The sequence below is a fragment of the Acinonyx jubatus genome, chromosome B2 (genome assembly GCF_027475565.1).
Source record: "Acinonyx jubatus isolate Ajub_Pintada_27869175 chromosome B2, VMU_Ajub_asm_v1.0, whole genome shotgun sequence".
NCBI lineage: Eukaryota > Metazoa > Chordata > Mammalia > Carnivora > Felidae > Acinonyx > Acinonyx jubatus.
The window spans coordinates 136,165,651-136,192,123 of record NC_069385.1 but is presented as its reverse complement, the minus strand read 5'-3'; the positions used below and the strand labels follow the sequence as shown (position 1 = coordinate 136,192,123).

Here is a 26,473-nt window from a genome sequence, read left to right as displayed (position 1 = left end):
TTAAGCGTCCGACTTCAGCTCAGGTCACGATCTCGAGGTCCGCGAGTTCGAGCCCCGCGTCGGGCTCTGGGCTGATGGCTCAGAGCCTGGAGCCTGCTTCCGATTCTGTGTCTCCCTCTCTCTCTGCCCCTCCCCCGTTCATGCTCTGTCTCTCTCTGTCCCAAAAATTAAAAAAAATTAAAAAAAATTAAAAAAAATTTAAAAAAGCTTGAAGGAAAATAAACAAATTTTTAAAAAAGCGTGAAGGACGAGTGAGCAGGACTAGATGGGGAGATCGCCCGTTTCTTCCCCACCCTGATGACCCTGACTCTACACCCCATTCCCTGCAACAGGCTTTAAGCTTCATGAGACACAGATCAAGGCATCTTATGAGGATTACACTCTTTAAAAGATTCTATCTTGTGCAAATCAAAGCAACTGAATCGAAAACAAAAGAGAAAATGTTCTTGCCTGATATTTACCTTAGAGGGGGAGGGGCGCGGGACACTGCCTCTGATTAGGATTCTTTACATTTCTGACATCAGAAGCCAACCAGATGCTCCCCCTAACAAGTCATTTACGGCTGCCTCGCCTCCTTAGCGGGTCCTCTGAGAATCTCTCCAGCCAACCCCTACCCTTGGGCCCAGCTCTAGAATTGAGAGGGAGGGAGCAGAGCTGGGTGCTCAAGGCAGGAACATTCTCTTCCCATCCAAGAGGCAACAACAACGTACACTGCTTTTAATGGAGCTGCAAAGCAGCAGGGGGAAGGGGGGAGGGGGTACTGACAAGGAATGCTCTGCGTAAAAAGCCACCTCTAACAACCCAGGCACATGTGAACCACAAGTGACACAAACGGCTGTCACGTCACCCCCTTCACAGACAAGGTGCCTCCAAACCTCACAAAGCCGCATCCAGTGCCTTGCATGTGAGCCGTCTGGAACCAGTGTCTATTTCCCTCCCTCTCGATTTCATCAAGGAAAACTCCCGAACTGATAAGATGTTTCCAGGAGGGCCAGATACTGCTGCAAAGATCAGGGACGGGTTTACACTTGTCCTGTGCAGGGGGGGAAGGGGAGGATGTCAGAAGCACGTGGCACAGGCATTCATACTTAAGAGATTAAGAGGAGCCGGGATACAGGAAGAGGGCAAGAAACCGGTACCCGGTTTCCATGGCAACCACAAGCTAGATCAGAATCTGCATGGGAGGTAAAAGGGATACCCCTGCAATCAGATCTCCGAGGTAACGGAAAAAGGAAATGGCCACAGCAGTAATGAAACTACCTCAGATGAAACTCACAAGCCATTTTCCTTAAATAAATGTGGCCAGAAGCCTGCGTGCTCACCAGGAACCTCAAGCAAATTTCGGGGGGCAGCTGCCCACTCCCACAAGTGTCTAAAAACTTGTCATCAGTGATGACTGCCGGCCAATATAAATCAGAGGTGTTTGGCCAATCTGTAACCCTACACAGGACACACCTGCGTTGGGGCAGGCCCCAGGCTTCCGGTTCCTTCCTTGATGCGGAAGACCCACGTGCGCCGGCCTGTAGGATAGTGGTGTGCGTTTATGCAGAAGAACCGAGGATCTACAAAGACTTCTCTAGACAGAATCCCACATTTGTCAGGGAAAAAAACAAAAACGAGGAAAGAGGAGCCCAGTTCCACCAACGAAAAGCTTCATACAAATTCCAAAAAAATCAGCATGAACAGTAAACTTAAAGATCAGCTACACAAGGATGGAAAGATGGATGTTCTCCCTGCTTTGGACCCCTAGGTGCTGTGAGCCCTATCTGTGTAAGTATTACCCCACCCCTAATTACCCAAGGCCAGATAGGTGGTGCTTTGACACACAAAGATCGAAATTCCATGCTAACTTTAAAACTCAGGACAGGATGGAGCCAATGGGAGTTTATACTAAAAGCCTTCTGATAAAAACCAGAAAAGGACAGTGATAGTTCCCCTCCCCACCCCCACCCTCCCTTTTAATTAGCCCTGGACCTGCATAAAACGGCTTCTGCTGGTATTTAAGGAAAATAAAAAAATAAAATACAAATCCAGATTGGGGTTTGTCTTTTATTTACTAAGGTGAAGACAGGGAGTTGGTCTGTCTCCACCTGTATGATCAACAAAAGCTAATGCTGTCATCCAACAAATAGATTCAGTGCCTGGGAACACATCCTGGCTTAGACCGACTCAGGGACCAAGGTTTAAAGCATCCGAGGCTCCTATCTAGGGCTGAGATAGGTTCTTTCATTTAAGGACCATCTGGGCTATCAGGGACTGCCAGGCTGTCTAGCTGGCCCTTTCCACCCTGAGGCCTACACAGCTCCCAGCCCACAGCACTGTCTCTGCAGGACCCTGGTCAATGTGTCATTTCTCTACCCAGGAAGGGGTGGTGAGGAGGTGTGAGATGTGCCCCGCGCTCTTATAAATGAGTCTTTTAAAATCAACTACAATAACACCGTGTCAATTCTAAGGCTTCAACAAGATAGAAACAACTAGACTGGGACCCAATACCCTTCCCCTGATCCCATAACCATCCATGTGTGCCTTTTCAAAATATCAACTAACCCTCTGGTCTCGGACTCACCATATTGATAAAGAAAAGTTAAGTAAATAAACCCTGCCTTCTCCCAGTCCTCTTGTGAGGTCAGATACACCACTGAAGCACAAAGACCTTCTTCCAGAAGCAGCCTGCTACAGAGCCTTAAGAACCACTTCACGTGTCAAGGCCCAATCCCAGCCAAGGACAATGCAGAGGCTCAGGGCCGGGGAGGAGCTGGGAAAGCCAAGTAGCCTAGCACACAAGGCACCGGTCAGTGGAGCCCTAGGCCTGTCTCTGTCTGTCTCTTTCTCTCTGCATTATTTTGGCTGAGACACTGGCACAGGTTCCTAACATTCTGTCAGGAAGTCACAAGACTTCCCCCCCGCTCTAGCGTGGGGTCCTAAAACACAGCAAGAGTCTCCTTTGCTCTCCGTGGAAGGAAAGACTCTGTGCACAGGTCACCTTACGGATGCCCCAATGTCCCTAGACAACCCTGCCCGCTCTTCAGTCTGGGTCCACGGATGTCACATCTTACCGTGGCGCTCGCCACCCAGCACTGGAAACCAGCTGCTTCGGTTTCCTCTCCCTAGACTGGAGGTACCCTGGACCACAAGATCAGGCTTCACGAATCTTTTTTTTTTTTTTTTTTTTTTTAAAGCTCCATCCCAGGACTTGGCAAACAACTCGAATTTTGAATTATGAATTGCGCCCTTGGACACTCCGAGGGTCACACTCCTCTCAGAGTTAAAACAGGATCACTGTGCCCAGACTGCAGAATTCTCAGGCTGTTCCAAACACTCTTGAAAACACAACCCTTCTGTCTCTCTCCATCAGCAGCACTCCACGATGGCTCTTCACGGATTTACTCAAGGTGACAGAAACCATTTCCTGAGTCCTGACGATGTGCCAGAAGCTCTTTATCTCTTGTGCACAGTGCACGCTGTGCCTCAGTTTTCTCATCAGTAAAATGGGATGATAGTAAAAGACCGATCCCACGGGGTTTGCTAGGAGAATTAAATGGGACTATCACATGTGACGAATTTAGAGCGATGGCCGGCACTGAACTGCACACGTATTTATACAGGCATGCTGCTAGTGTGTAAGTGCTGTATTAAGTGTTCATTGTGGCCACCCTGCGAAGGGGGTATGGTGGGGGGCGAGGGGGGATGACTCTCTCATGGAGAGCTAAGAGGACAAGCTGGGATCCAAACCTAATCTCAGATTCTAACGTTTAATTTTTCTTTTCCCCAATTTCTAATCAAGGGCCTCACTGTAAGACTATGCCAGGAAAACATGTTCCAACTTAAATCCTCAAGCTCTGAGGATCATTCAGACACCAGCGTCTCACCCTGGTATCACCCGCCTTAAGATCTACAGGCTGGATACAAATAGTCTACACATGCCTGGGGGTTATGATCTAAGAGTTTTAAAAACCTCCTGTACACCAAGGCCTGGGAAGGCCGTCCCAGGGAGGGTGGCCTCCTGGGATGTGGGGGAGGAGGCCTGTGCTCCGAAAGCAGTTTTCACCTCCTAGAGGCCAGGTGGCTGTGAGCCCCCCTCCCCTGGAGTCCTGGTTGTGGGGATACACCTACTAACTGGTGACTGGCAAGAAGGGAAGCCGGCAACAGGGGCCCAGAAGGCTAAGCACCGAGTCCCCGCCACACGGCCTAGAAGGAGGAGAGGAGGGAGACAGTTTCAGTAGGATAGCCGTTCCAGGGCCAGGAAAGCAGATAAGGAGACGCAGCCGAAGACAGGGCGGCTGGGACCACAGCACCAACGTGCCAGCCAGCATGGGTGCCCAGAGTCCTGGAACGCTACCCTCTAGGCTTATTTCCCACCCCCTCCCCGCCATTCCTCAGGATGACAGGAGTCGGCATGAGTCAAGTGACACGGGGCCCCAGCTCCCACATCCCAGACATCCGATCCAGGGTGAAACGCAAGCACGAAGAGGCTCAGCCCTTGCATCCTGGCTGGGTAGTAACACAAGCCTTCGCTTCAGCTAGAGATAGAGGATAGAAGGAAGGGGGACGAGAACATTCCAAAGGGAACCTACAAGTCTACCCTGCCATTTAAACCTAACTCCTGGACCCAACCCATGCACGTTCAAGGCAACCTCCAAACACCAGCCTGAGTTTGCTCAGTCACCCGGGAACTTCACATGCCCCCTCGTTGCAGGGTCTTCCTTCTACAGTGTCCAACTCCACCCTGACTCAGATATTCTGGATTTCCTAACAACCAACAACAGAACTCTACCCCACGCCCCCAAAATCCACCTGGACCTCCGCTGTCTTGCCAGATAGAGGGCTGGGTTGCACCTCTGGGCCTCCGTAAAGGGGGCTGCCTGGTACCTTTAGACACAATTCGCATACGGAGTCAGAGAGGCCCAACGTGTGTGAGAAGGAAGACCAGGATGTACTCAAGATGCACCAGTAACATGAGAGAAGGCCGCAGAAGATTATTTTGTAACCCCCGGATCATGCCACCTAAGTACCGATCTGCCAAGCAGTTAAAATTCTAAGCTAAGCAGGGGAGATGGGGAATCCCATAAACCTCCCTTAAGTAATTTCGTGCACAAAACCAGTCAGACGTTATGTTTATTACAGCGGCTCCCTTTGTTTTGCAGATGGGGCCGCAGCCAGGCTCTATTCACCATGGGCAACAGAAAGGGGGGGGGGGGGTTCTTTTTAATAGCGAGAACCCGTGCCATGAGTTAGGGAGGGCGGAGGGCGAGGGAGAGAATTGTTGAAAATCATCTGAGATCTGAACAGCAGCCCAGGGCTCTGGCTGCAGGGAAAAAACCTAACCATGAACGTGGGAGAGCTGCATGTGCGATCCTGCAGTGAACAGAACACGTGCATGCTTCAACCACTGGGAATCTCTGGCATAATCTGAAATGATCTGATATCCCTCCGCTACTCGACCGAAGACATCTGACCTTCAGCTTCACGTCAGTGACCATGTTATCTAGGCCAACGCTTAAGATCAAGGGTAAGGTATGAAGAGCTGCAGATAGAGACTCCCCTCCCAAACCTGCATTGTAAGAAATGCGTCCATGAAGCAGACACCACGAGGTGGGCCAATACTTGAACTCTTGCCCCTCAGAGCCCACCAACGCCAAACTACTGAAAAGCCAAAATCAAAGAGGATCCTCCCAGAGGAACATGGGAACAACCCACTACAGTCATAAATTAGTCACAGGTCTGTTTGGAACAGCCACCTGAAAGGAAGAGTCAACTAGGTCCTGAATGTTCTCACATCCAGGATGGACCTCTCCCCAGTGCCCCTGTGCATGAAAAGCACGGACCTGTAACCTTGAATACTGGAGGACTCCAGAAAGGATGCAAAAGCAAAATGTGTTTTACTCAAGTTAAAGCTTTCCCCCTCTTTCTATTTACTGCCTGGTTTACAATGGAGAAAAAAAAGAATTTTTAATTCATGAAAGAAGGAATACAAACACTTGGCAGAGAAGAAAACATTTACTAAGATGTGAGGGGGCTACACGGAGTGTGCATCGCACAAACATGCTCGGCGAGACAGGGTGTGACCCAGCCATGGTTCAGTTCACCAAGCCAGGTGCTGCTGGCCCAAAAGGAGTGTCCTTCTGGAATCTGTCTGTCCCACAGGTACCTGAAAAAATAAGACCTACATTTGAAGGACCCAATGGAGGGGGATGTGGTGTAGTGGAAAAGTCCAGGCATTATAGATATGAAGTGTTGGATTCCAACCCTGACTTTGCTACTTCTAAGAAATGTGTCACTGGGGTGCCCAGGTGGCTCAGTCAGTTAAGCGTCCAACTTCGGCCCAGGTCATGATCTCATAGTTCATGTGTTCCAGCCCCGCATCAGGCTCTGTGCTGACAGCTCAGAGCCTGGAGCCTGTTTCGGATTCTGGGTTTCTCTGCCCTCCCCTGCTCATGTTTGGCCTCTCTCCCCAGCCCTCTCTCAAAAATGAAGGAAGGAAGGAAAAAAGGAAGGAAGGAAGGAAGGAAAAAAGGAAGGAAGGAAGGAAAAAAAGGAAGGAAGGAAGGAAGGAGAGAAGAGAGAGAAGAGAAGAGAAGAGAAGAGAAGAGAAGAGAAGAGAAGAGAAGAGAAGAGAAGAGAAAAGAAAAGAAAAAGAAAAGAAAAAGAAAAGAAAAAGAAAAAGAAAAAGAAAAAGGTGTTACCAGTTAAGTATTTTCAAAATTTGTTGACTCGGCTATGAAAGAGGGATAATAAAACCTTCCAGGTGTCTCGTCAGGATTAAGGTAAGATTGATTAAGCACCATATGTTCTATTCACTAAGCCATTCTTCCTCTTTTAGAAACAGAGGTTCTAGAACTTCAAAGAGTCTCAAGTATTCCTAATAGTCACACGCTCTCTTGCAGAGCTGCGGGACTTGCTATTTATAGATCAATTGCTTCTTTATTTTGAGATTCTCCTACAGTGCGTCAGAGATTACTTATGCAATTCACTCTTTTCTTCTTTTAATGACTAACAAAATTGGAAAGGTTAGGACCATGACTAAGATAAAGCGCAAACACGGCAGTTACGTTTCCTGGTGGTACCCTTCTCCCTCTCACTCAACGTTCAAGGAACAGAACGACAGGGACAGGACTTACGTACCGCCTGAAAGAAACTAAAAATCCTCACAAGACAATGGAAGTCACAAAACAAAGCACTGTGATCCTCAACAGATCAGGACTGGGGCCCTGGTCAACAGATCAGGACCACAGCCCACGGACGGGGCAATTCAAGCAGGGGTTAGAGGAATCGAAATTGAGCAAAAAGGAGCTGGGAGTTTGCGAAGGCCAAGGTATGGAAGAGAATCTGTAAGGCAGAGTCCTGGAAGGGAGAGGGCCACACAGAAAATTCTGGAGGCTCCTCAAGTATTCACAGAGTACCAGCAGGCACTCGTCAGGAAACGACTGAATGCAAAATACCACGAGAAACAATTAGAGGTAACAGTCACCGAATCCCACACAGCACCGGGAACAGAGCCTGTACCTACTAGCCAAAACAGCAAATGCCATTAGCTCCCGGGGCAGCGAGGACTCCTCGTGCCTGAGCAGTGGGACGAACTTAACCCTACAGAAAACACGGCTCTGGCTCTATCCAACAAAGCTGAAATGCCAAGATCCAAAAGGACCAAACGGCTTCCTACGAACTTCATCACACCTTAGGGCAATGCTCAAGAACAGGTAGAGAAATACAAACGCATCCAGACAGAACCCAAAGGAAAATGTGTGCTGCCGGACATCCAAGAAGAAATCATCAGGCAAACAAAAGAGCAGGAAAATATGACCTCTAATGAGGCCAAACATCAGTCAATCCCAAACTGACTCCTGAATAACACAGCTGATAGAATTAGCAGACACGTGTACTAAAACCTCTACTGTCACTGTGCTCCATGAGTTCAAGAAAGTAGAGAGTAAGCACAGGAGGGCCACTGAAGATTACTCAGAAAGACCAAAATCTAACTTCTAGAGATAAAAATCTGAGGTTAAAAAGAAAAAAAAAAAAAATACACTTCTATAGATAATGGGTAGAAACTACCTAAAGCAACAATGGGGGCGCCTGGGTGGCTCAGTCGGTTAAGCATCCGACTTCAGCTCAAGTCATGATCTCGCAGTTTCTGAGTTCGAGCCCCGCGTTGGCCTGTGTGCGGACAGCTCAGAGCCTGGAGTCTGCTTCGGATTCTGTGTCTAGCTCTCTTTGCCCCTTCTCCGCTCACACTCTGCCTCTGTGTCTCTCTCAAATGTGAATAAACATTAAAAAATTAAAAGAAAAAAAAAAAGAAACTACCTAAAGTAAAACATGGGGGGGGGGGGGGGGGCGGGCGGAAACGGGGATGAAACGAACAGAGCCTCAAAGAGCAAGCAGCCCAACCCAAATAGACGCGCAACTGAAAAACCTAAAGGGGAAAAGCACACACACTAACAGATATTCGCAAAATTACTACCTCTGATGTTTCCCAAACTGACAAAATTTACAGAAAAAGAAGTTCAGTGAACTCTAAACACAAGAAACAAACTATTCCAAGGGACATGGTATGGTATGGTATGGTATGGTATGATTAAGAAGAAGAAAATCTTAAAAAGTAGACTGGGAAAAATGTTACTTCTTGGAGAGGGTTTTAAAAAAAGAAAAAAAGTGACAGCAGACTTCTTGTTGGAAACCATGCAAAACAGGAGACAGTGGACATTAACTTTAAAATACCTCGGGCCAGGGGCAGGGACACCACCCTAAAATCCTATAATGTGCAAAAAATCTTTTTAAAATGAAGATAAATTACTGGGGGGCCTGGGTGGCTCAGTCAGTTGAGCGTCCAACTTCGGCTCAGGTCATGATCTCACAGTTCATAAGTTTCAGCCCCACTTGAGGCTCTACACTGGGGGTGCAGATCATGCTTGAAATTCCCCCCCCCCCCCCGGCTTGCTCGCTCGATCAAAATACATAAATAAATTTTTAAAAAAATAAAATGAAGGTAAACTTCTTAGAACTGGAAATAATCCTGTAATTCTTACATTAAAGCTGGAAGAGTAATCCAACACCAGCAGACTAGTAAATATTTAAAGTCCTGTCAGGCAAAAGGAAAATGACCCTGGAAAGACAGATCTACAAGAAGGAAAGAAAAGCAGACAGGCTTGACACATCTCCATTTACCCTATATATAATTCCACAATTATTTTCAGTGGTTATTAGAGATCCCACATAATATTCCATTCTGCAATTTTGTCCCTTCTTTACTTCCCACAAGTAGAGTCTAGATCTTAGTCAAGATAGCTGTAGAATTAAAAAATGTTAATAGTACTCGTCTCTACTAGGTAAAATAGTCTTCAAGGCTATAACGACGAAACCATCTGTAATACCCTGGTCAGTGGAAGCGTCTAACTCTAAACCAAAGATTAAGAGGAACAGATCTAAGGCTATTTGTTGCTTGTTTTGCTTTCAATCTTGGCAGTAACAGCAAGGCAAGTATCTTTAACATTACACTGGACTACTTGGGCCCGTGGGTGGCTCAGTCAGTTGAGTGTCTGACCTTGGCTCAGGTCATGATCTTGCAGTTTGTGAGTTCAAGCCCCGCTGCGCTGACAGCTCGGAGCCTGGAGCCTGCTTTGGATTCTGCGTCTCCCTCTCTGCCACTCCCCTGCTGCTCGTACTCTGTCTCTCTCTCTCTCAAAAATAACCATTTAAAAAATAAAAAATTAAGAGTTAAACTGGACTAATAATGCATTTTGTTAAAGGGAAGCAAACATTTAGACTTTTAAAAATTCTAATTCTTCAGGATGTTCACAGTGAATAACTCCAATGCCTAACAGTGCCAAGAAAGAACGCTATGCATTTGGACCTATCCTCCTTCCAAATCTGGAGGTAGAAAAGTATCTTGTATCACCCAAGTAACTCAGAACAGAAATAAGGAACGCGTCCGTACTGACTCTTCAGCTATGAAAGGAATACCTATTCCAAAAGCCCAGGAGAAGGCTCACCATCTTCAACACGTATTTGTAACCAGAAACTCAATGCACCTAAGTCATGGCATCCTCCCTCTTAAGATGATTCTCCTATTCAAAACCCAATCCACTGCAGTGGGACGATCTGTGAACTCGAGTCTTGTATTATCAATGGCCTAAGCTCTTTAACAAGAAACCTGCCGCCCCCCCGCTTTTTGCTAGTTCACTAGACTCTCTTATTAGAGTTTTCTTTCAAAGTGAGTCCAGGATCTTAGCCACTGGTACTAGCAAAACAGAAGCCTCCCTGGCAGCAAGGTGCATGGTGGAGACGGAATCTGCTCACCAACAGCCCATCTTCGCAACCTTGAACCTCATCCCATTCAGGACTGCTTCACGCGGGCAAATAACCTGGTTACGCCAACCTCCATGGAGGAAATCCACACTAAAAGCCATAGGGTCCCTTCCTGTGACTCAGGAACTTTAGAAGAGATACCCGCCTACACTCTTCCATCTGCCCACAGATGGTGGTGACAGTGTCACCACAGTGATTACCGCAGTTCGTAGAAATCAAAATTCCTCTAAAACGTGTTTGAGAAGTTCCCAATAAATGCCCATGCTCACAATTCAGGTGTCATTCAGCGATGATCACTAATAACACAGCATCTAATACATGGTATGCATCACATACCTAGGGGCTCTTCACAAATTCACTTCGTGTGGTGCACAAAACCACCACGAGGTGGTTACTACTCTTAAAAAGACATTTTAGGGGTGCCTGGGTGGCTCAGTCGGTTGAGCGTCCGACTTCAGCTCCAGGTCATGATCTCGCGGTTCGGGAGTCCGAGCCCCGCGTCGAGCTCTGGGCTGACAGCTCAGGGCCTGGAGCCTGCTTCGGATTCTGTGTCTCCCCCTCTGTCTGCCCCTCTGCTTCTTGCACTCTGTCTCTCACATTGTCTCAAAAATAAACATTAAAAAAAAAAAAAAAAAAAGATATTTTAACAAATAAGGAAACTGCAGCCCAGCAATGCTACAAGAACCTGTCCAAAGGCACGGGACAAATAGATGCTGGGCCCGAACAACAAGCCACATAGTCTAACTCCAGTCCTCACTGTTCCTAAAAAGTAATCCATATTCCCATCACCATCTGAGTATTTCCACACCTGACTGACAGAATCTGTCCATTCTGGCTTCTAAAAATACTCAGATACACTTGACTCTCGTAAAACTTGCGTGCCCTGCAGCAAAAAGTAACAGGACAGGCACTGTCCGTGTAACAGGATGGGGAGGGAAAGGAACCAGGTAGGCATGGCCACCATCGGAATCCGAAGGTGCGGATTAAAAGCTCAAAGTTTCTATAATGTTTCCGTTCTGAACATTAACGCTACATTAATGTGTATCTTTTAATGGCATCCACCCCAATGATCAAAAGACAAGGAAAATCAACAGGTAGGGACTCCCACCAGCTCAGAGTCCTCCAGAGATCATCAGTGGCTGGGATGTCGTGTCCATCAAAGAGGCAAAGGGCTTCTAGAGAGGGTGGCTTTTGTTTTACAAAGAGCGGACAAAGATTTCAGAGGACTACCTTCCGATGGCTGGATACCTTTCATGTTTGCCTCAATAAAGAAAAAATAAGTCCTTTAGAGCTCTGGATTCTTTTGCTTTCTGTATGCCAAAAAGATCCCCAATGTCCAGTAAAACCAATGGCACCAAGTACACAGGGCCAAATGTAGCTCAGGGAGGGGGGAGGGGGAGATGCTCCTGTACAAAAATAACACTTTGCAAACACATGAGATGTTTGCACTGAACACTTGAAAATCACATGACAGGCATCATCAGAAAATGGAATTGCTCTCATTTCCAAGTTGGAAACTCAAGGCAAGGTCTAACTGAGGCTGGCCTAGTCTACACTTTGTATCTTAATTTTTCTTACAAAACTCAAACACAAATTCCCTCTTCCCTCCACTCCCAAGACAAAAGGCATATTAAGTGGTGATCCTAAAAACCATGTATTTAGGAAGAGCAATTAACTGTACAAGAATGGCTAGCAATTCTCAAAGAGAAGGCTGTGTTTAGAGCAAAGACATAAATCATGGCCCTCCAAGTTTAGGATTCCGTGTTGTCCCACACAGTCTAAATGCCTACAGAGAACCCAAGTGGTCCATCACAAAATTTGCTCCTCTCAACTATTCACACACACTATATATATATATACACAAGGCTCAGGGAACGTTAGACACACAGTAAAAAGTAGCGTCTAATCAACAATCCACCAAATGCTCCAAGTGACATTTGGAAACAACAACCTTAGGCAGGTACTCTGAGCTTGACCAGTCATCAGCAGAGACAGCACACTACACGACACCCTATTCGATTATTTAAAAAGGTCTAATAGGTGTAAGATAAAGGAAGGCTGAGTACTGAAGTCTGGCAGGAATTCAGATTCCAGTTCTAACGATGTGTCTCGGAAGGCACGGTTCATGCCAAATACCAATGAAGTGGAGATCAAAACAAACGAGCTCTTTGAAAGCCAGAAAGCATTATTATTTTGTATTTGCGACGTACCCTACAACCCTGCAAGAAATTTTAGCCCTAACTACCCCACCTATTTATTGGTAAACTACAAAGCCCCCCCACCTCCTGTCAAAATCCAGACCACCCCAGACCAGCCCAAAATCTAACCTAACCTGTCAAACCATAACCTACATTATGTCCCTGATGGATTTCACTGAGTAGAGTGTGATTATAACCAAATGAAATGCAGCTATGAATCCTTAATCCCGTAAAACAAGTTACTTGGCACACTAATTAAAGCAGATTAGCGATGGTCACGTTTTCCTGAGATTCACCCTGAACAAAATTTCTCTTTTCCACTGTCCTGGAGAACAAAAGTTAAAAGGACTGATTTGCATACAGCTGCTGCGCAGCTACTACACAGCACCGTGCAAAGAGGAGGCCAGCAGCACCGGAGAAAGGCGCTGGGGTCAAGGACAAAGGGCCAGCGACCCCCTTCGACCAAGAGAATGAAACCAACCAAGAGAATGAAACCGACTGATCTCGGGCACCACCCCCCCATGCTGGCAGGATCTTTCTGGAGGTGAGAGTGATTGACAGCCATGCGGCTAAAGGAGCGGCACTGACATTTCCAACCCCACTCATAGAATTCTGCTCCCCAAACAGTGATGAAAGATGCCAGATGCATGACCACCCACCCATGTTTGCAAGCATGGATAATATCATTACACGTTCCAATATATTTACTGAGGGGATTTATAACACACATTCTCGAATTCCTTCTCTTGTGAGGATGCATTTCTCAAACTGGGGCAGAGCGAGAGTGTTTGTGGCCCAGTATCTGAAGTGTAATAGGCTTGTCGCTGAGACACTCACTCAAGGGTCTGTAAAGAGAGTAAGTAACTTGCAAGGCCCAATACACTGGCAGAGAAACTTCTTACATATGCTTACTGAGTGTACTAATAACAAATCTGGGACCTCTTCTCAGACGCAGTGCCAAGAATTAAGAGAAAATGCAACACGGGTTTTCCGAACGAAGACACTGCATGATGGAGGCAAATACAAGAAGACTGAGCGATCAACGTCAACATTCAGACCAAAGTCCAGTTCTGTTAAGGATTTGGAATACCTAACCCATGGCCAATCCATTCCTTTCCTCTTAATTTCCACTCTGTTCAGTTCTTTGTTAGATACACGCATCTAGATCGTTTCCGAAAGGTAATTTAGAATTCTGTAGAAAGAGTAAAACAGAGGCAACCAGACAAAGGGAATTTTTTTCCCCCTTTCCCCAACCTCTCACACGACGGAAGTTCTAAGAAAAAGTCCTTAATCGAGTCATCCAGGAAAATCACAAGTATGAGAATAGGAAGAAAGAAAGAAAAAAATGAAAGGAAGGAAGGAAGGAAGGAAGGAAGGAAGGAAGGAAGGAAGGAAGGAAGGAAGGAAGGAAGGAAAAGAAAAAATGAAATATAAATTCTAAAGGGAGGGGAGGGACACAACACAACACATGAGGAATGAAATAAGGCAGGTGATCAGCAAGGGGATTTTGAAACACCAGACTAAAAGCATTATATAATGTCACTGCTGCTGTTTGACCAGGAAACCACAAGCTTATCAAGCTCTCATAGCCAACTTCCCTATCAAACTCTCACAAGCTTATTATTCAGGAAAGTCCTTAAATTAAAAAAAAATAAAAAATAAAAACCTGGTAAATTAAAAGTTTCATGAATGATTCCGCCACTGCTGACAGAGTTGAACACCAAGCCGTTCTGCTTTCCTGAGGAGGGAGAAAATTCTCAGAAACACCACATTTCGTTCTTCACGCGGTTAGGAACGGCTCTCCTCAGACATGGCAAAAAGAAATAGCATTGAATGGACTCCACAAACGGGAGAGTCGATGAAAAGGATCAGTGAAGACAAGAATTACAAGTCGGTAAACCCTCAGGGCCAATTCTCAGGCCAAGAAGAGGTTCTGTGAGGCCCAGATCATTTGCTGAAGTGTGTTCATTTTTCATGACAATTGGTGGACAATACTTAGAAACCAGGACATGGGCTGTGACACATCCAGAACCCTGGCTCCTCTGAGAAAACCAGGAGGCAGGGTGAGGGGGCCCGAGTGTGTTCCCTGTGGGAAAACCTGGCGCCTGGTTTGAGGTCCCTGGTTTAAGGCGTCAGCATTTTCAGCCTTGGGTACTAACCTTTTCCTCGACGGCCCTTCTTCAAAATCTGAAGAACTAACATCGTTGCTAGTTGAGGACACCTGGGATGCATCGTCCTTCTCATTCTCTGACTGTTCTGACGCTGGTCCTAATCCCTTAGACTGGCCATGACCAAGGAGCCCTACAGGTGAGAAAAGGGGACAAACACTTAAAACACATGACATCAGGAAGCAGCGCTTTACCACAGTTACCCCTCACACAACGGCTGATGAGGACAGACCAGAATTTGGGAAGAACAGGATTAAAAGGTACAAGTCCTGGGGCACCTGGGTGGGGGAGGGTGGGGGTGGGGGGGCCTCAGTCGGTTGAGCGTCCGACTTCAGCTCAGGTCATGAGCTCGTGGTTCCTGGGTTCGAGCCCCAGGTAGGGCTCTGTGCTGACAGGGCAGAGTCTGGAACCAGCTTCGGATTCTGTGTCTCCCTCTCTCTCTCTCTGCCCCTCCCCCCGCTCCAACTCTTATGTCTCAAAAATAAACATGTTTTTAAAAATTTTTTTTAAAAAGAAAAGGGTACAGGTCCCTTCTGAGTGGGACACTTCATCCTACTTTAGGCCCAGGAAGTAGTTTCAACAGTAAGAAATCCAAGCAGAGTTCTGTAACACAGTATACTGCAGGGTTCTTTTCAAAATACATAAACATCTTTTGAGGCTGGGGTGGGTGGTGGAAAGAAAGGCACCTCGTGTGTTACCGAGTTGAACTAGTTTTCCTTCAAAGGGCTGAAGACATACTCTCAGAAACACTGAAATCCTTCCTGGAATGGCCTTCAGGAACGACACAAGCAAACCCATCACTATTTTGGAGCCACAGCTTAGGTTATTAACTAGAAATCCTACTACACAACTTCATCTTCCTAGTAGTCCGTTACAGGAGACAGTCACATTTACCTTTGATGGTCTCAAAGGATAAGGATTCTCTAGAACTGCATATAGGACACCATGCAGAAGAGGGAGTACTGTGACCACCCAAGGATGGGATTTCTTTTTTTCAATTTTTTTAGTATTTATTTTTGAGAGAGAGAGAGAGAGAATGGATATGAACGAATGAGGGGCAGAGAGAGGGGGAGGGAGACACAGGATCTGAAGCAGGTTCCAGGCTCTGAGCTGTCAGCACAGAGCCCAATGTGGGACTTGAACTCATGAACTGTGAAATCATGACCTGAGCTGAAGTTGGACACTTAACTGACTGAGACACCCAGGGGCCCCTGTGATGTGCTTTTAATAACTGGAGAAAGGTCACAGGGAAGGGGCCGTGCCAAGGGATATTGAAGTATTTTAATAAGCACTAAAGCTGCACTAAAGCCACACTAACGGGTGACAGCTGAGTAAAAAAAGCCTGGCCAGTCTTCTAGCATGCAGATGTTCCTGCATCTCGGGTTCTGGACACAACTTAAGTCCTAGCAATGGGAAGCTTGCCCCAACACAAATGTCCACAGTGACTGGCCCCCAATTTCACGATCTAGGCACCAGCCTCATGGGCATCAGCAGCTGGGAATCAGTGTTCGGCTTTTAAGCAAGGCCAAAAAAGTACAGTGTGGCCCCTTGATTTCTGGTCTTCCAACCCTTCCACCAATTTTTTGTAAGTACTTAGTTCCCTGTATTAAATCCCTTTTCGGGTCAAACACATAAAAGTGGTTCCCATTCGTGGCACTCAACACTATACAGAATACAGGATTCTACAGATTTGGGAACGTCGTCTGAAAGGACGTAGTACGTTGCAACAAAACCCTGTGTGTGCATACACTTCCCTTGTTATCTATTTTCACATCATTTCGGAGAATGAGTAATATTCTACGGTTGGCAATCTAATACGATGCAATAAATATAAATCCCATGGCAGCTGTGGGAGGCTGGGCTGCAATATGGAAATGAAAACATACACAACTTCCCCCGAAGAGGAAAAAATTTGGGAAGTTTGCGCTGGGAGGCAAAGAGGAGACGTTAATCATATGGATGTCTAGGAGTCGAAGGGCAGAAGTATGGTCCGTGCTATCCACTCCTGTGGCCACTGGTCACATGTAGGTATTGAGCATCTGAAATATAGCTAGTGTGGAGATAGAAACCATTTGTTTAAGTTTATTTATTTTGAAAGAGTGTACAAGTGCAAGCAAGGGAGGGGAAGAGGGAGAAGGAGAGAGAGAATCCCAAGCATGCAGAGATCATGACCAAAGCTGGAATCAAGAGTCAGATGCCTTTTTTTTTTTTTAGTATTTATTTATTTATTTATTTATTTATTTATTTATTTATTTATTTATTTTTAGTATTTATTTTTGAGAGAGACACAGAGAGACAGAGAGAACGTGCATGGGGGAGGGGCAGAGAGACGTGGGGACAAAGGATCTGAAGCGGGCTCTGCACTGAGAGCCCCTTGTGGGACTTGAACTCACGAACCAGGAGATAGTGACCTGAGCTGAAGACGGACGTTTAACCAACTGAGCCACCTAAGCGCCCCAGAGAAGGAAATCATTTTTAATTTTAAGTCAGCTGAAAGCTGAACATTCAACAATTTTATATAAATTTTTGAAATATTTGGGGATATATTCTTGGGGCGGGGGGGGGGAGGGGGCGGTCAAATATATGAAAATTAATCTTCCCTGCCTTTAGATTACTTAATGAAGCTCTAAAACACTAAATCTACACACAAAACATAGGTATTAACTACATAAAACTACATTACATAAAGAGCACTTTAGTAAGGTCCCAGGGTGGGGAGCAAGACTACTGAAAACAGTAGTATGAATACAGACAATACTCAGAAATTAAGAAACTGATCCAGGGATACCCGTCCTATTTGTAAAGTGGAGGTGGGTGAATGACCACACTTGAAAAGGACGGGAAATTCAAAACAAAAACTCTCAATTACAGAACCGCGTGTAAAATTAATAGAAGAGAGGCCTCTTAAATATAAGCTTACTCTTGGTGGAGCTCATTTTTTTCAATGGCCCTAAGTCCACGAAGGAAAATAAAGAGAGGGAGGGACGGAATGGAAATTCATCCATTCATTTTCTTTTTTCTGTAATTTTTCTTCAAGTTTTTATCACCTGTTCATTTTCTTAACACCTACCATGTGCCGGGGCCCTGGGGATACAGGCATCATCACACAAAATCTAAATTCAGGTGAGGGGGTCGACCGACAAACACACACGGATCAGTCAGGATGCGCAAAGAAGACACCTCGCACTTGTCGGGCAAGGAAAAAAGTGACCGGGAGGACAGTGGAGATGAATCAATGGGGACAGAAAGCAAGCTTCCAACCACTACACCAAGGAACACCAACCTGGAATGTGCAATAGACCTAAAAACAAAAGCCAAAACCAGGTGGTGGTGGTGGTGCTGGTCAAGGAGGAGGAAGAAGAAGGGTTGTTTTGAAGCTGTATTTGGATCAAGGGGGAAACAAGTGAGGGCTACATGCAGTCAGGTGAGGCAGGGGCAGACCCGTGCAGTTCGGTACAGAACAAGATCTTCCGTATTTGCTGCACGAGTAAGCAGCTAGTGAGGGAGTGAATGACTTAGCAGAGAAAAGTTCAATGACAGCTATATTCCCGCCCCTCTGACAACAATCACCTCGGCAGATTATACACCTGATTCTCAAACTCGACCATGAATCAGAATCCCGTTTCCAAACAGAGTCCCCGGGGCCTCGCCCCCAGCCTGTCCCTATTCTCACAAGTCCCCACAGGATGCTGATGCTTGCTGCCTTGGCTGGTCTGCAGCCCACATTTTGAGAACCACTACTGTAGGGGAAAGCAAGGTTCACACCAGAAGACCGAGGGGCCTGAGCCACTGTAAGGCTCTGTGCAAGTGTGAACCAGAGGGGAGGAAACCGAAGAGGACTGCACAACCTATCACGACACAAATCAAAGTAAGGCGTCCAACCCCACAGTTCTCTTGGGCCATTCTTCCACCTTTCATCAGGGATTTTTGCGAAGGGAAAGAAGGTTCTTTACACAACTTCGCACAAAGCTCAAAGAGTGGGCCAATGGCAAATAATACTGAGGGAAAAAAAGTAGCACTCTGGTGGGGGAGGAAGAGCATTCAGGGGCGCCTGGGTGGCTCAGTCGGTTAAGCGTCCGACTCTTGGCTTCAGCTCAGGTCATGATCTCGTGGTTCGTGAGATCTGTCTGGCTCCACTCTGGCACTGCGGGGGCCGCTTAGGAGTCTTTCTATCCCTTTCTCCCTCTCTCTCAACGGAAAAAAAGCTTACAAAGAAGTAAATATAAAAAGGCACAGGATGTTTTTCTCCCCTCCAGAAGTCGGACAAGTGCAAAGTCAGAGGAACCGGATTATGAAATTTCACACCCATTTCAGAGACAGAAGTCTGACTCGCTTTCCTGATCAGGGAAACTGGGGCCCGTACAGCGGGAACTGATTGCCTGTCAATGCAAATGGAAGCAGCTCGGCTTTTCACGGCCTTTTGAAGGGCCAAGACCAAGTTGTGCTGCACACAACCGACTTTCAATTTCAGTCTTCCCGTCCTGTGCAGCGAAGATTTATTTTTAGTTAAGCAGTCTACATGGCTGGACAGACCTGGGTTTCTTTTGTGTTCCCCACCCCCCACCTACTGTCACACCTCTGGTGTAGTGGCCACCCCATTTCATTTTGAGTGTGTTAATCCAAATCATACTGCCTGCCCAATCCACAAGAGCTAGGTCAGCAAGATGCAATACAATTTCACAGGGCAGAAGAGCCATTATCAGAACATTAGGCAAGCTAACGCGCACTGCCTTTTCTTCTCCCTAACAAAGCCCTGCCGTCAATTTTTTGAATTATTATTTTTAGCTGATGAGAAACAACAAAAACAGCATCCCCTCCTTCAAAGACACCAAATGATTTTATTTTCCCCAAGCCCTCCCCTCCGACAAACCCATACCTTCACTGGGAGAGGAGGTTAAACAGAGGAAATTGAATGGCCCAAAGATTCCCTTCTCCCCACATTAGCACGTGTTCTCCTCAATTAATATTCAGTAGGTTGAACTTAAATTAAACCACATCTATTGTCTTTCACAAAAGCAATAAATATGAGCTGAAAATTCCAAACCACCGCGAGGGAAGGCCGCCTGGGGACTGCCTGCAACCCTGGCTAGCCACCAGCGGCTGACAGGAGGGGCAGGTCACAGGCCTGAGACCACTCGGCCACCATGACCGCAGTGTCCGTTCTCACACGCTGAGAACCCCAAAGAATCGAGTGTGACAGAATGGAGCCATCAAATTCCGGAGCTTTTCAGCCTATCTCCCAAATTAGCAAGAAATGAAAAGGCTTTCAAGGCAAGACACCAAAACTGGCTTCTTTTCTATGCCTGGGACAGTATCAGCAGAGGGTTAAGAAGAAATCCTGTCCTTTGGACGGCTGGAGATGTACAAGTAGGAGCTCCCTCTTGCCTGAACACAGGGGGGTGGGAAAATCCAAACACAAACAAGGCCGAAGCCCATTAGCTCAAGAACTCCAGCTTAAACAACTGAGGAGAGCTATAGATTTTAGAACACCAGCGCAGGAAGAGATGGGAATCCTTTGCTAACATGGGGGGGGGGGGGGGGGGGGCGGGGAGACAGACTTAAAATGCGCAGCCCTTATAATTTTACGTCTTAGACACAAAGAAGTTTCACCAGCCATCCCGTTAGCTGCACGTACATAACAAAATACAAAACCAAAGGAAAATCGAATGCCTCTGTTTCACAAAAAGCAGTGCCTAAAGATGGGTTAAAGTGAGGGGGGAGAAAATAAGGAGACCTTTGAAGCTGTTCCCTAGCTTCCAAAACATCTGGAGCACACCAAACGTATTAGCATATTAGGGAGAGGCCATGTATTGGGCTTTGTTGTAGAAGAGATGCACAAAAGGTAATTCTGTATTATACAGCCCAATGGCCGTCTGTCACCCTGTCACTGCAAGACAAGGTATCACATTACATATTAAACAGTCAAGCATCCAAAGAGAGCTTTCATTTTCAGCTGCAGCGCGCGTGCGTGCGTGCCTGTGTGTGTGTGTGTGTGTGTGTGTGTGTGTGTGTGTGTGTGTTGGGGGATGGGGATGGCTGGCACACTTTGAGGTGAGAGAAAAATTAGAAAAAGAATCCCCTTGTCAAAGTAGGACCCTCCCTGAGATATTCAGAGTGCACAATCTAGTGTCATTACTAGTGAAAACTAAAGTCTGTTTTTCACCCAAATTGTCAAAGAAAAAAAATAAAACTGGTTTGCTTTTTGCTTTGGGGTGCCAGGGAAAATCTGGCTTGGGCCAGCTTTGCAGATTCAACAGGAATTCGGACTTTAAACCCAACCCTATACACTTGGGTCAGCAGCTAAGCGTTTGGATGGATGTTAGGGTTCCATGGAACGGGGCGGGCAGCACAGAGGTGTGCCAAGCCAAGCCCAGGCTGGTCCACGGACATCCTCACCACATCAAAACGCTGAGGTGGGTGAGAGCAAATGACAGTCGGGAGGCAAGGTGTCACTGCCACACTCGTGGTCAACGAAGCATAAATGAAAGTGGTTTAACACCTCAGCTTGTGGAAAATAATCATCCCTTCCCTCAGGAGACTGGCCCCTGGGCAGATAGGGCTCCCCTTTGTCAGCTATGGAGATTTCCCATTCCAACCAAGAAAATGCAATCCAAAAATAACCCCAATGACCCCTCACGAGAGCCCCAAGATAAAGAGACAACACAGGTTTTTGTTAGTTTAACACCCAACAAGTAAATAGACAGATAAATCCCACAGGAGCCCTTTACCACCACTACTCTTGCCCTACAAAACCTTCCTGGACGATCTGAACCTCCTTTGCAGGCTCAAGATTTTGAAAAAGAGGTTAGCAAAAAAAAAACCAAACAAACCAGAAACAGAAACAAAAAAAAAAACAAAACAAAACAAAACAAAAAACAGAAAACGGATACAGTAACAATTAACATGGAGAAGGTGGGCCACCGGATAGGCAAAGAAGATGTCTGCTTCTATCCTTTCTTCCTATTTCAGATTTCAGCAGATGCCTAAACTGCAGACAGACGAGCGGGGAAGAGAGACAGAGGGGAAGAGAGACAGAACCCTTGAGCCCAGAGGGCAACCCCTCACCTTGAGGCACAAAGGAGCAGGCCAGCAGACAGGGCACCTGCACACACAGGAAGGGTGAGCGCATGGGTGCTTAGCACAAAAACAGGCCCTATTCTGGCGGTCTAGACCCCAAACGAGTGAGCACCACCAGAGCTCATCAGGAGACAAAAGACTTCTCCTTCCAACGTCCTGACCCAGCAGTCACCAGAAGAAAGAAAACAACCCTCGTGGAGAGGCTCCAACAACCACCGCCAGAGAGCCACAGTCGGACTTGGATACAAAAATCACTCGGTGGGAAGGATCTGTGGTCTCTAGGAGAGATTTCTGGACCAGCCTGGGCAGCTATTGGAACTCCGAGGATGACAATGGCGAGCAAGGTGTACTGTGCGTTTTGGAACAACCCCCTTGCTTGTTTAGGCCACGGTTTTTAGAAAGTCACAACAGGTACAGGATCTTCAATAATAGTAATAATTGCCGAAATAGAAACATCCATGTTTCTCCACAATGAGAAAGAAGCACTCCCCACTTGTGCATGCAGTCATCAATTACTCCTCCATCCCGGGCCTTAACTCCTCTGGGTCCAAGCCCCAGCCCGATACCTTATTGATTTTACGTGGGCAAAGCAGGCAAAACATGCCCACCAGGCGACCTAGTGTAACTGTCCGTCCAGAGCGTGAATCCTTGGAATCCCCGAGGACACGCAACTCCAGCTTCTATCGGCTGAGTAAAAGGGTTCTGCTGTACAAACAACCCAGGACCGAACACCCTGGAGGTGGAAAACCGCCTTCCACATGTGGAGGAAAAGTGATTAGAGAGGATGTTGGATTTAGGAGGATGTTGGATTTAGGCCGGCGTGGAGACAGCGCTATAGAACAATGGCATCACTGCAGAGCATGGAACTTAAGAGTCAATACACAGGAGAGGTAAACACAGGGCATTTTTAGAGATACTCTTTTCGATCGGTTAATGAGACCAACACGTTCAAAGTTTTACGTTCAGATAACCGGACATGCCAAAAAATCAGATTTTTCCCCGAATCATGTAACTTGCACTTGTCAAAACGGAGATATCCATATCCATATACAGTATGTTCCTGGATAGCCAGGGATATTCTACCTTTAAGTAATTGCCATACACGTGTGTATTTATCTTTCAAGCTGAAGATCACCAACTGCATTTACCCCACAGGTGGGTTACCAAACAAAACGGGCTCTCAAATATTAACAAGTCTCTACAAAGTTACACAAAGCTGGCTTCGATGCAAATCAACAAATCCCATAAAGTTACTAGCTTGTGCCGATAACCAGGCACAACTCCCAAATACTTTGTCTTGACATCACAATCTGTAGATAAGAGCCACACCCTTAACCCCAAGACCTCTCCGGCTGCTTTTTCTCCCTAACACAACAAAAATGAACCCCACAGAAGTTCTCCAGCAAGACTGGGAGGGGCAGGAGTTTCCCCGTGACCTCATTACCTCACTCACAAATCAAACTGCACACCTACTTTTCAGATGAACATAATAAAAAAAGGATTAAGTGGGCTACTCGAAATTAAAAAAAAAAAAATAGAAATTTTAAAACTGCTGACAGCAAGCAAGTTCAGAGAGGCCTACTCCCTCCCAGACCAACATTCTTTCTCCTACTGAAACCTAATGGAAGCAACACAGAAAGCAGAACTCTAGGAACACAGCCACAGAATCTGCAAAGATCTGAGGCACCTAAAATTGATGGTTCCTAAAATTCATCTGTGTTTATGTCTAGTAGTGCAGACACAGACTAATGCACGAAATATGGGAGAAACACCGACAGCACTCGGGGTTCAAAGCTTTAAGGGCTGACCTAGAATCACTCAACATCTATTTACATGCCTCAGTTTCCTCCATCTTTCAAGGAAGGAAGACAAGAGACAGAGAAACAAAGTATTAAGGGAAACAACACCATGCATGCTGTTGATGAAGGAAACCAAAGCCATGGTGAGGAAAAACTAATTAACTTTAATCAAACATCTATTTTTAAATGCTGGGAAATGATCACATAAACTGGCAATAAAATAAAGGGACCAGCCATAGCTGGATGGCGTTCAGTCCCCAGAGAAACGTCTAAATTCATACAAGCCTGGCTAAAACTGCAGATTTGTCCAAAATGGTCAACAGAGCTGAATGCTTTAAGAACGACATTAATTCTCTCTTGTAAATTTCCACAGTGCCTTTGCAGGAGCCACCATTGCCCCCAGGGAGGAGATCACAGCTAAAAGAATATTAATATTAAGCAATTGCAACACTTTTTACATACTCCTATACATATACATCTAGCACCTTGCCATCCATAATGGATTTAATCAGGACCCCAGCAGGGAAAAAAACCACAAAAGGCCTATTTCTCCAACAAAAGCCATAGCAGCCTGAAACAAACCTAGAGCTATTTGGTTTTTATTTTATTTATAGGAACAGACCTTCTATCCCAGGTTCCTCAAGATAAGCCACCAAAAACTGCACCTGACAGACCCGTGGAGCAGCCATCCTCCTCAGAGCCGGATCATTGCAGAGAGACAGAGAGGAAGAAGGACAGAGGGAGGGAGGGAGGGAGGGAGTAGGGGGGAGGGAGGGCGAGCGCGGCGAGCGCGGCTCCAGAGCACTTGTCAACAATCCACCCCTGTACGTAATAAGCAGGCGGCAGTGCAGATTCCGGCAGTGCAGATTCCTTCCGCGCGGCAATAGGACGGCCGCACAGCCCTGGGCCGGGGGGGAGGGGAGGTGCCGGGGAGGGAAGGTTATTTATGTGCGGGGGAGGGAACCCAACGCCGAAGAGGAGGGGTCTGGGGCGCTTTCTCCCCCTCCTGATAAATTGAGAGGGGGAAAAAAAGGAAAAGAGCGACTAGCTTTTCTCCATCCGGCAATTTCCCCAATCTGCAATGCAGACAATTCCTTATTTGAGAATTTCTGACATTGGGGGGGGCGGGGGGGGGGGGGGAGACGGGACACATTTGATCGGGCGGTCAGTGTAATTGTCCACACTTCTGTGCCCAGTCTGTCGGACCGCCCCCGCCATGCACACACTGCACCCCCGTGGACAGCAGGGGGTCCGTGGCACATTTTCAATGGCATCCCTTTTTAATATCCTAATCTGTGTCATTCAGCACTTGCCTTTTATTTATTTTTATTTGTTTTTTTGGCTGGGAAACCTGGGCAGCGATCCAGACAGACTGCAGAAATCTCCCTCCACATGCTCCTCCTCCAGCCTGCCCTCCCCTCCTCCCTCCAATTCCAGCTACCAGGGTGCTTTATTACTTCTGTGATGACCACCGCTGCCCTCCCCAACCCCAGCCCGCGGAGGGCCCTCCTCCACGCACGTAAATTCATCTAATCTAATAACACAGAAGCTGTTTCTCCTCATTGTTTCTTGAGGATCTGTCACAAAACAGGCTCTGTGGCCTGGCAGCTGGGGGGGGGGGGGGGGGGGGGAGGCAAGAATCCAACAAGGCTGGCCAGCTCCCCTGGCCCCGATAACTGGAGCATGCATCTTCCTTCATTTGTCATAAAGCTATTTGATTTTAAAAGTCCCTTCTGTTGAAGCTTTTGAACTTCATCTGGCGATTATAATGTCCGAAACACGTGCTCTGAACACCATCCCACACTAGTCTTTATGCCTCTCCAATGGAGGGGGCAAAAAAAAAAAAAGACGGTGGCATGCCATCAAAGAACCCACATGCCGTTTAGTTTTACCCCCGACTCACCCAAGGGAGCCAGGAAGAGAATGCCCCTTCCTATTTCAGTTAGTTGTTGTTTAACCACTGAAAGAGCCCCTTCTGGGCTTTACACACGTTAGCTTATTACTTAGACCTCACAAAAACCCTGAAAGCAGACGCTAGCTTTGCTCACGGACAATTGCCCAGATCTGGTGATTATTCTTTCCACGATGGCAATCTCCTGTTTCCTAAATCACCAAGGCTTACCTACCTCCCTCGCTTTTAAACAAACAAACAAAAATTATCAGGAGGTAGATGATGGTCTTTCCTAATTTCTACTTGCTATCCATGACTTTAAAATCAGTATTCCAAGTTGGGCCTTAGAGACAATCTAGCATAATCCCCCACTTTGCAGATAAGCAAACTGAGGCTTATGCAGGTATGGTTCTTAACCAAGATCAGAACTAGTTCCTCATAAGGTCTCAACAGAAGGTCATCCGGGAATCCTGGGGTATCTGGGGATGGGGCATGCTAGCCCACTGGAAAAACCCCTCTCCAATCCTATCCTGCTCATTAAGAGCCCACAGAGCAGACCCTCATTTGGTTCTCACTGGTGCAGTATATCCCCAGAATGTTCAACAACTGTTTGTCATGTATCCCACTGCCGCATAAGTCATATAGTCAATTAAAGGATATTTAAGGGATGACTATTTGGCTTTTTTCCTCTTCTTTCTACTGAGACTTGGCTTTTAGAGCCCTCAGTAATCAAAAGCACCCAACACAGAACTGAAGTACGGTCCGGTACTTCTGAGAAAAGGTAAGAAAGAAAGCAGGAACCACAAGACCCAAAATAACTGGCCAGAGACACAGCTTGGGGGGGGGGGGGGGGGGAAGGGGGGGGAGTCATGTATGGATACTGGTCATCCTTAACATCCCCAGCTCTGACGCCTCCCACATGGGAGTGTACATAGCCATCTGTGTCTTTTTTTTTTTTTTTTTTTTTTTAAATCTCTACTCCCCCTGACTTCATTGCTTCTTCCTCTTCCCATTGTCTGGAAAGTAACTAGGTACTTA

General features: G+C 46.5%; 1 protein-coding gene across 6 annotated transcripts in view; it reads right to left on the bottom strand.

Annotated features, from left to right (window-relative positions):
* The window catches only part of JARID2 (jumonji and AT-rich interaction domain containing 2), a 270,402-nt gene that overhangs the window by 97,878 nt on the left and 146,051 nt on the right, over positions 1–26,473 (bottom strand). The window contains exons 1-2 of one of the 6 annotated variants that reach the window (XM_027040336.2): positions 24,167–24,605; positions 14,660–14,801 (exon numbers count right to left, since the gene is read on the bottom strand). The exons of 4 other annotated variants lie outside the window; for them this stretch is intronic. In XM_027040336.2, coding sequence (XP_026896137.1) covers positions 14,660–14,801; positions 24,167–24,233 — 209 coding nt within the window. In that variant the 5' untranslated portion in view covers positions 24,234–24,605. Of the gene's footprint in view, positions 1–14,659; positions 14,802–24,166; positions 24,606–26,473 lie in introns of those variants that run through there. One more of the 6 variants, XM_027040335.2, reaches the window with a different exon arrangement.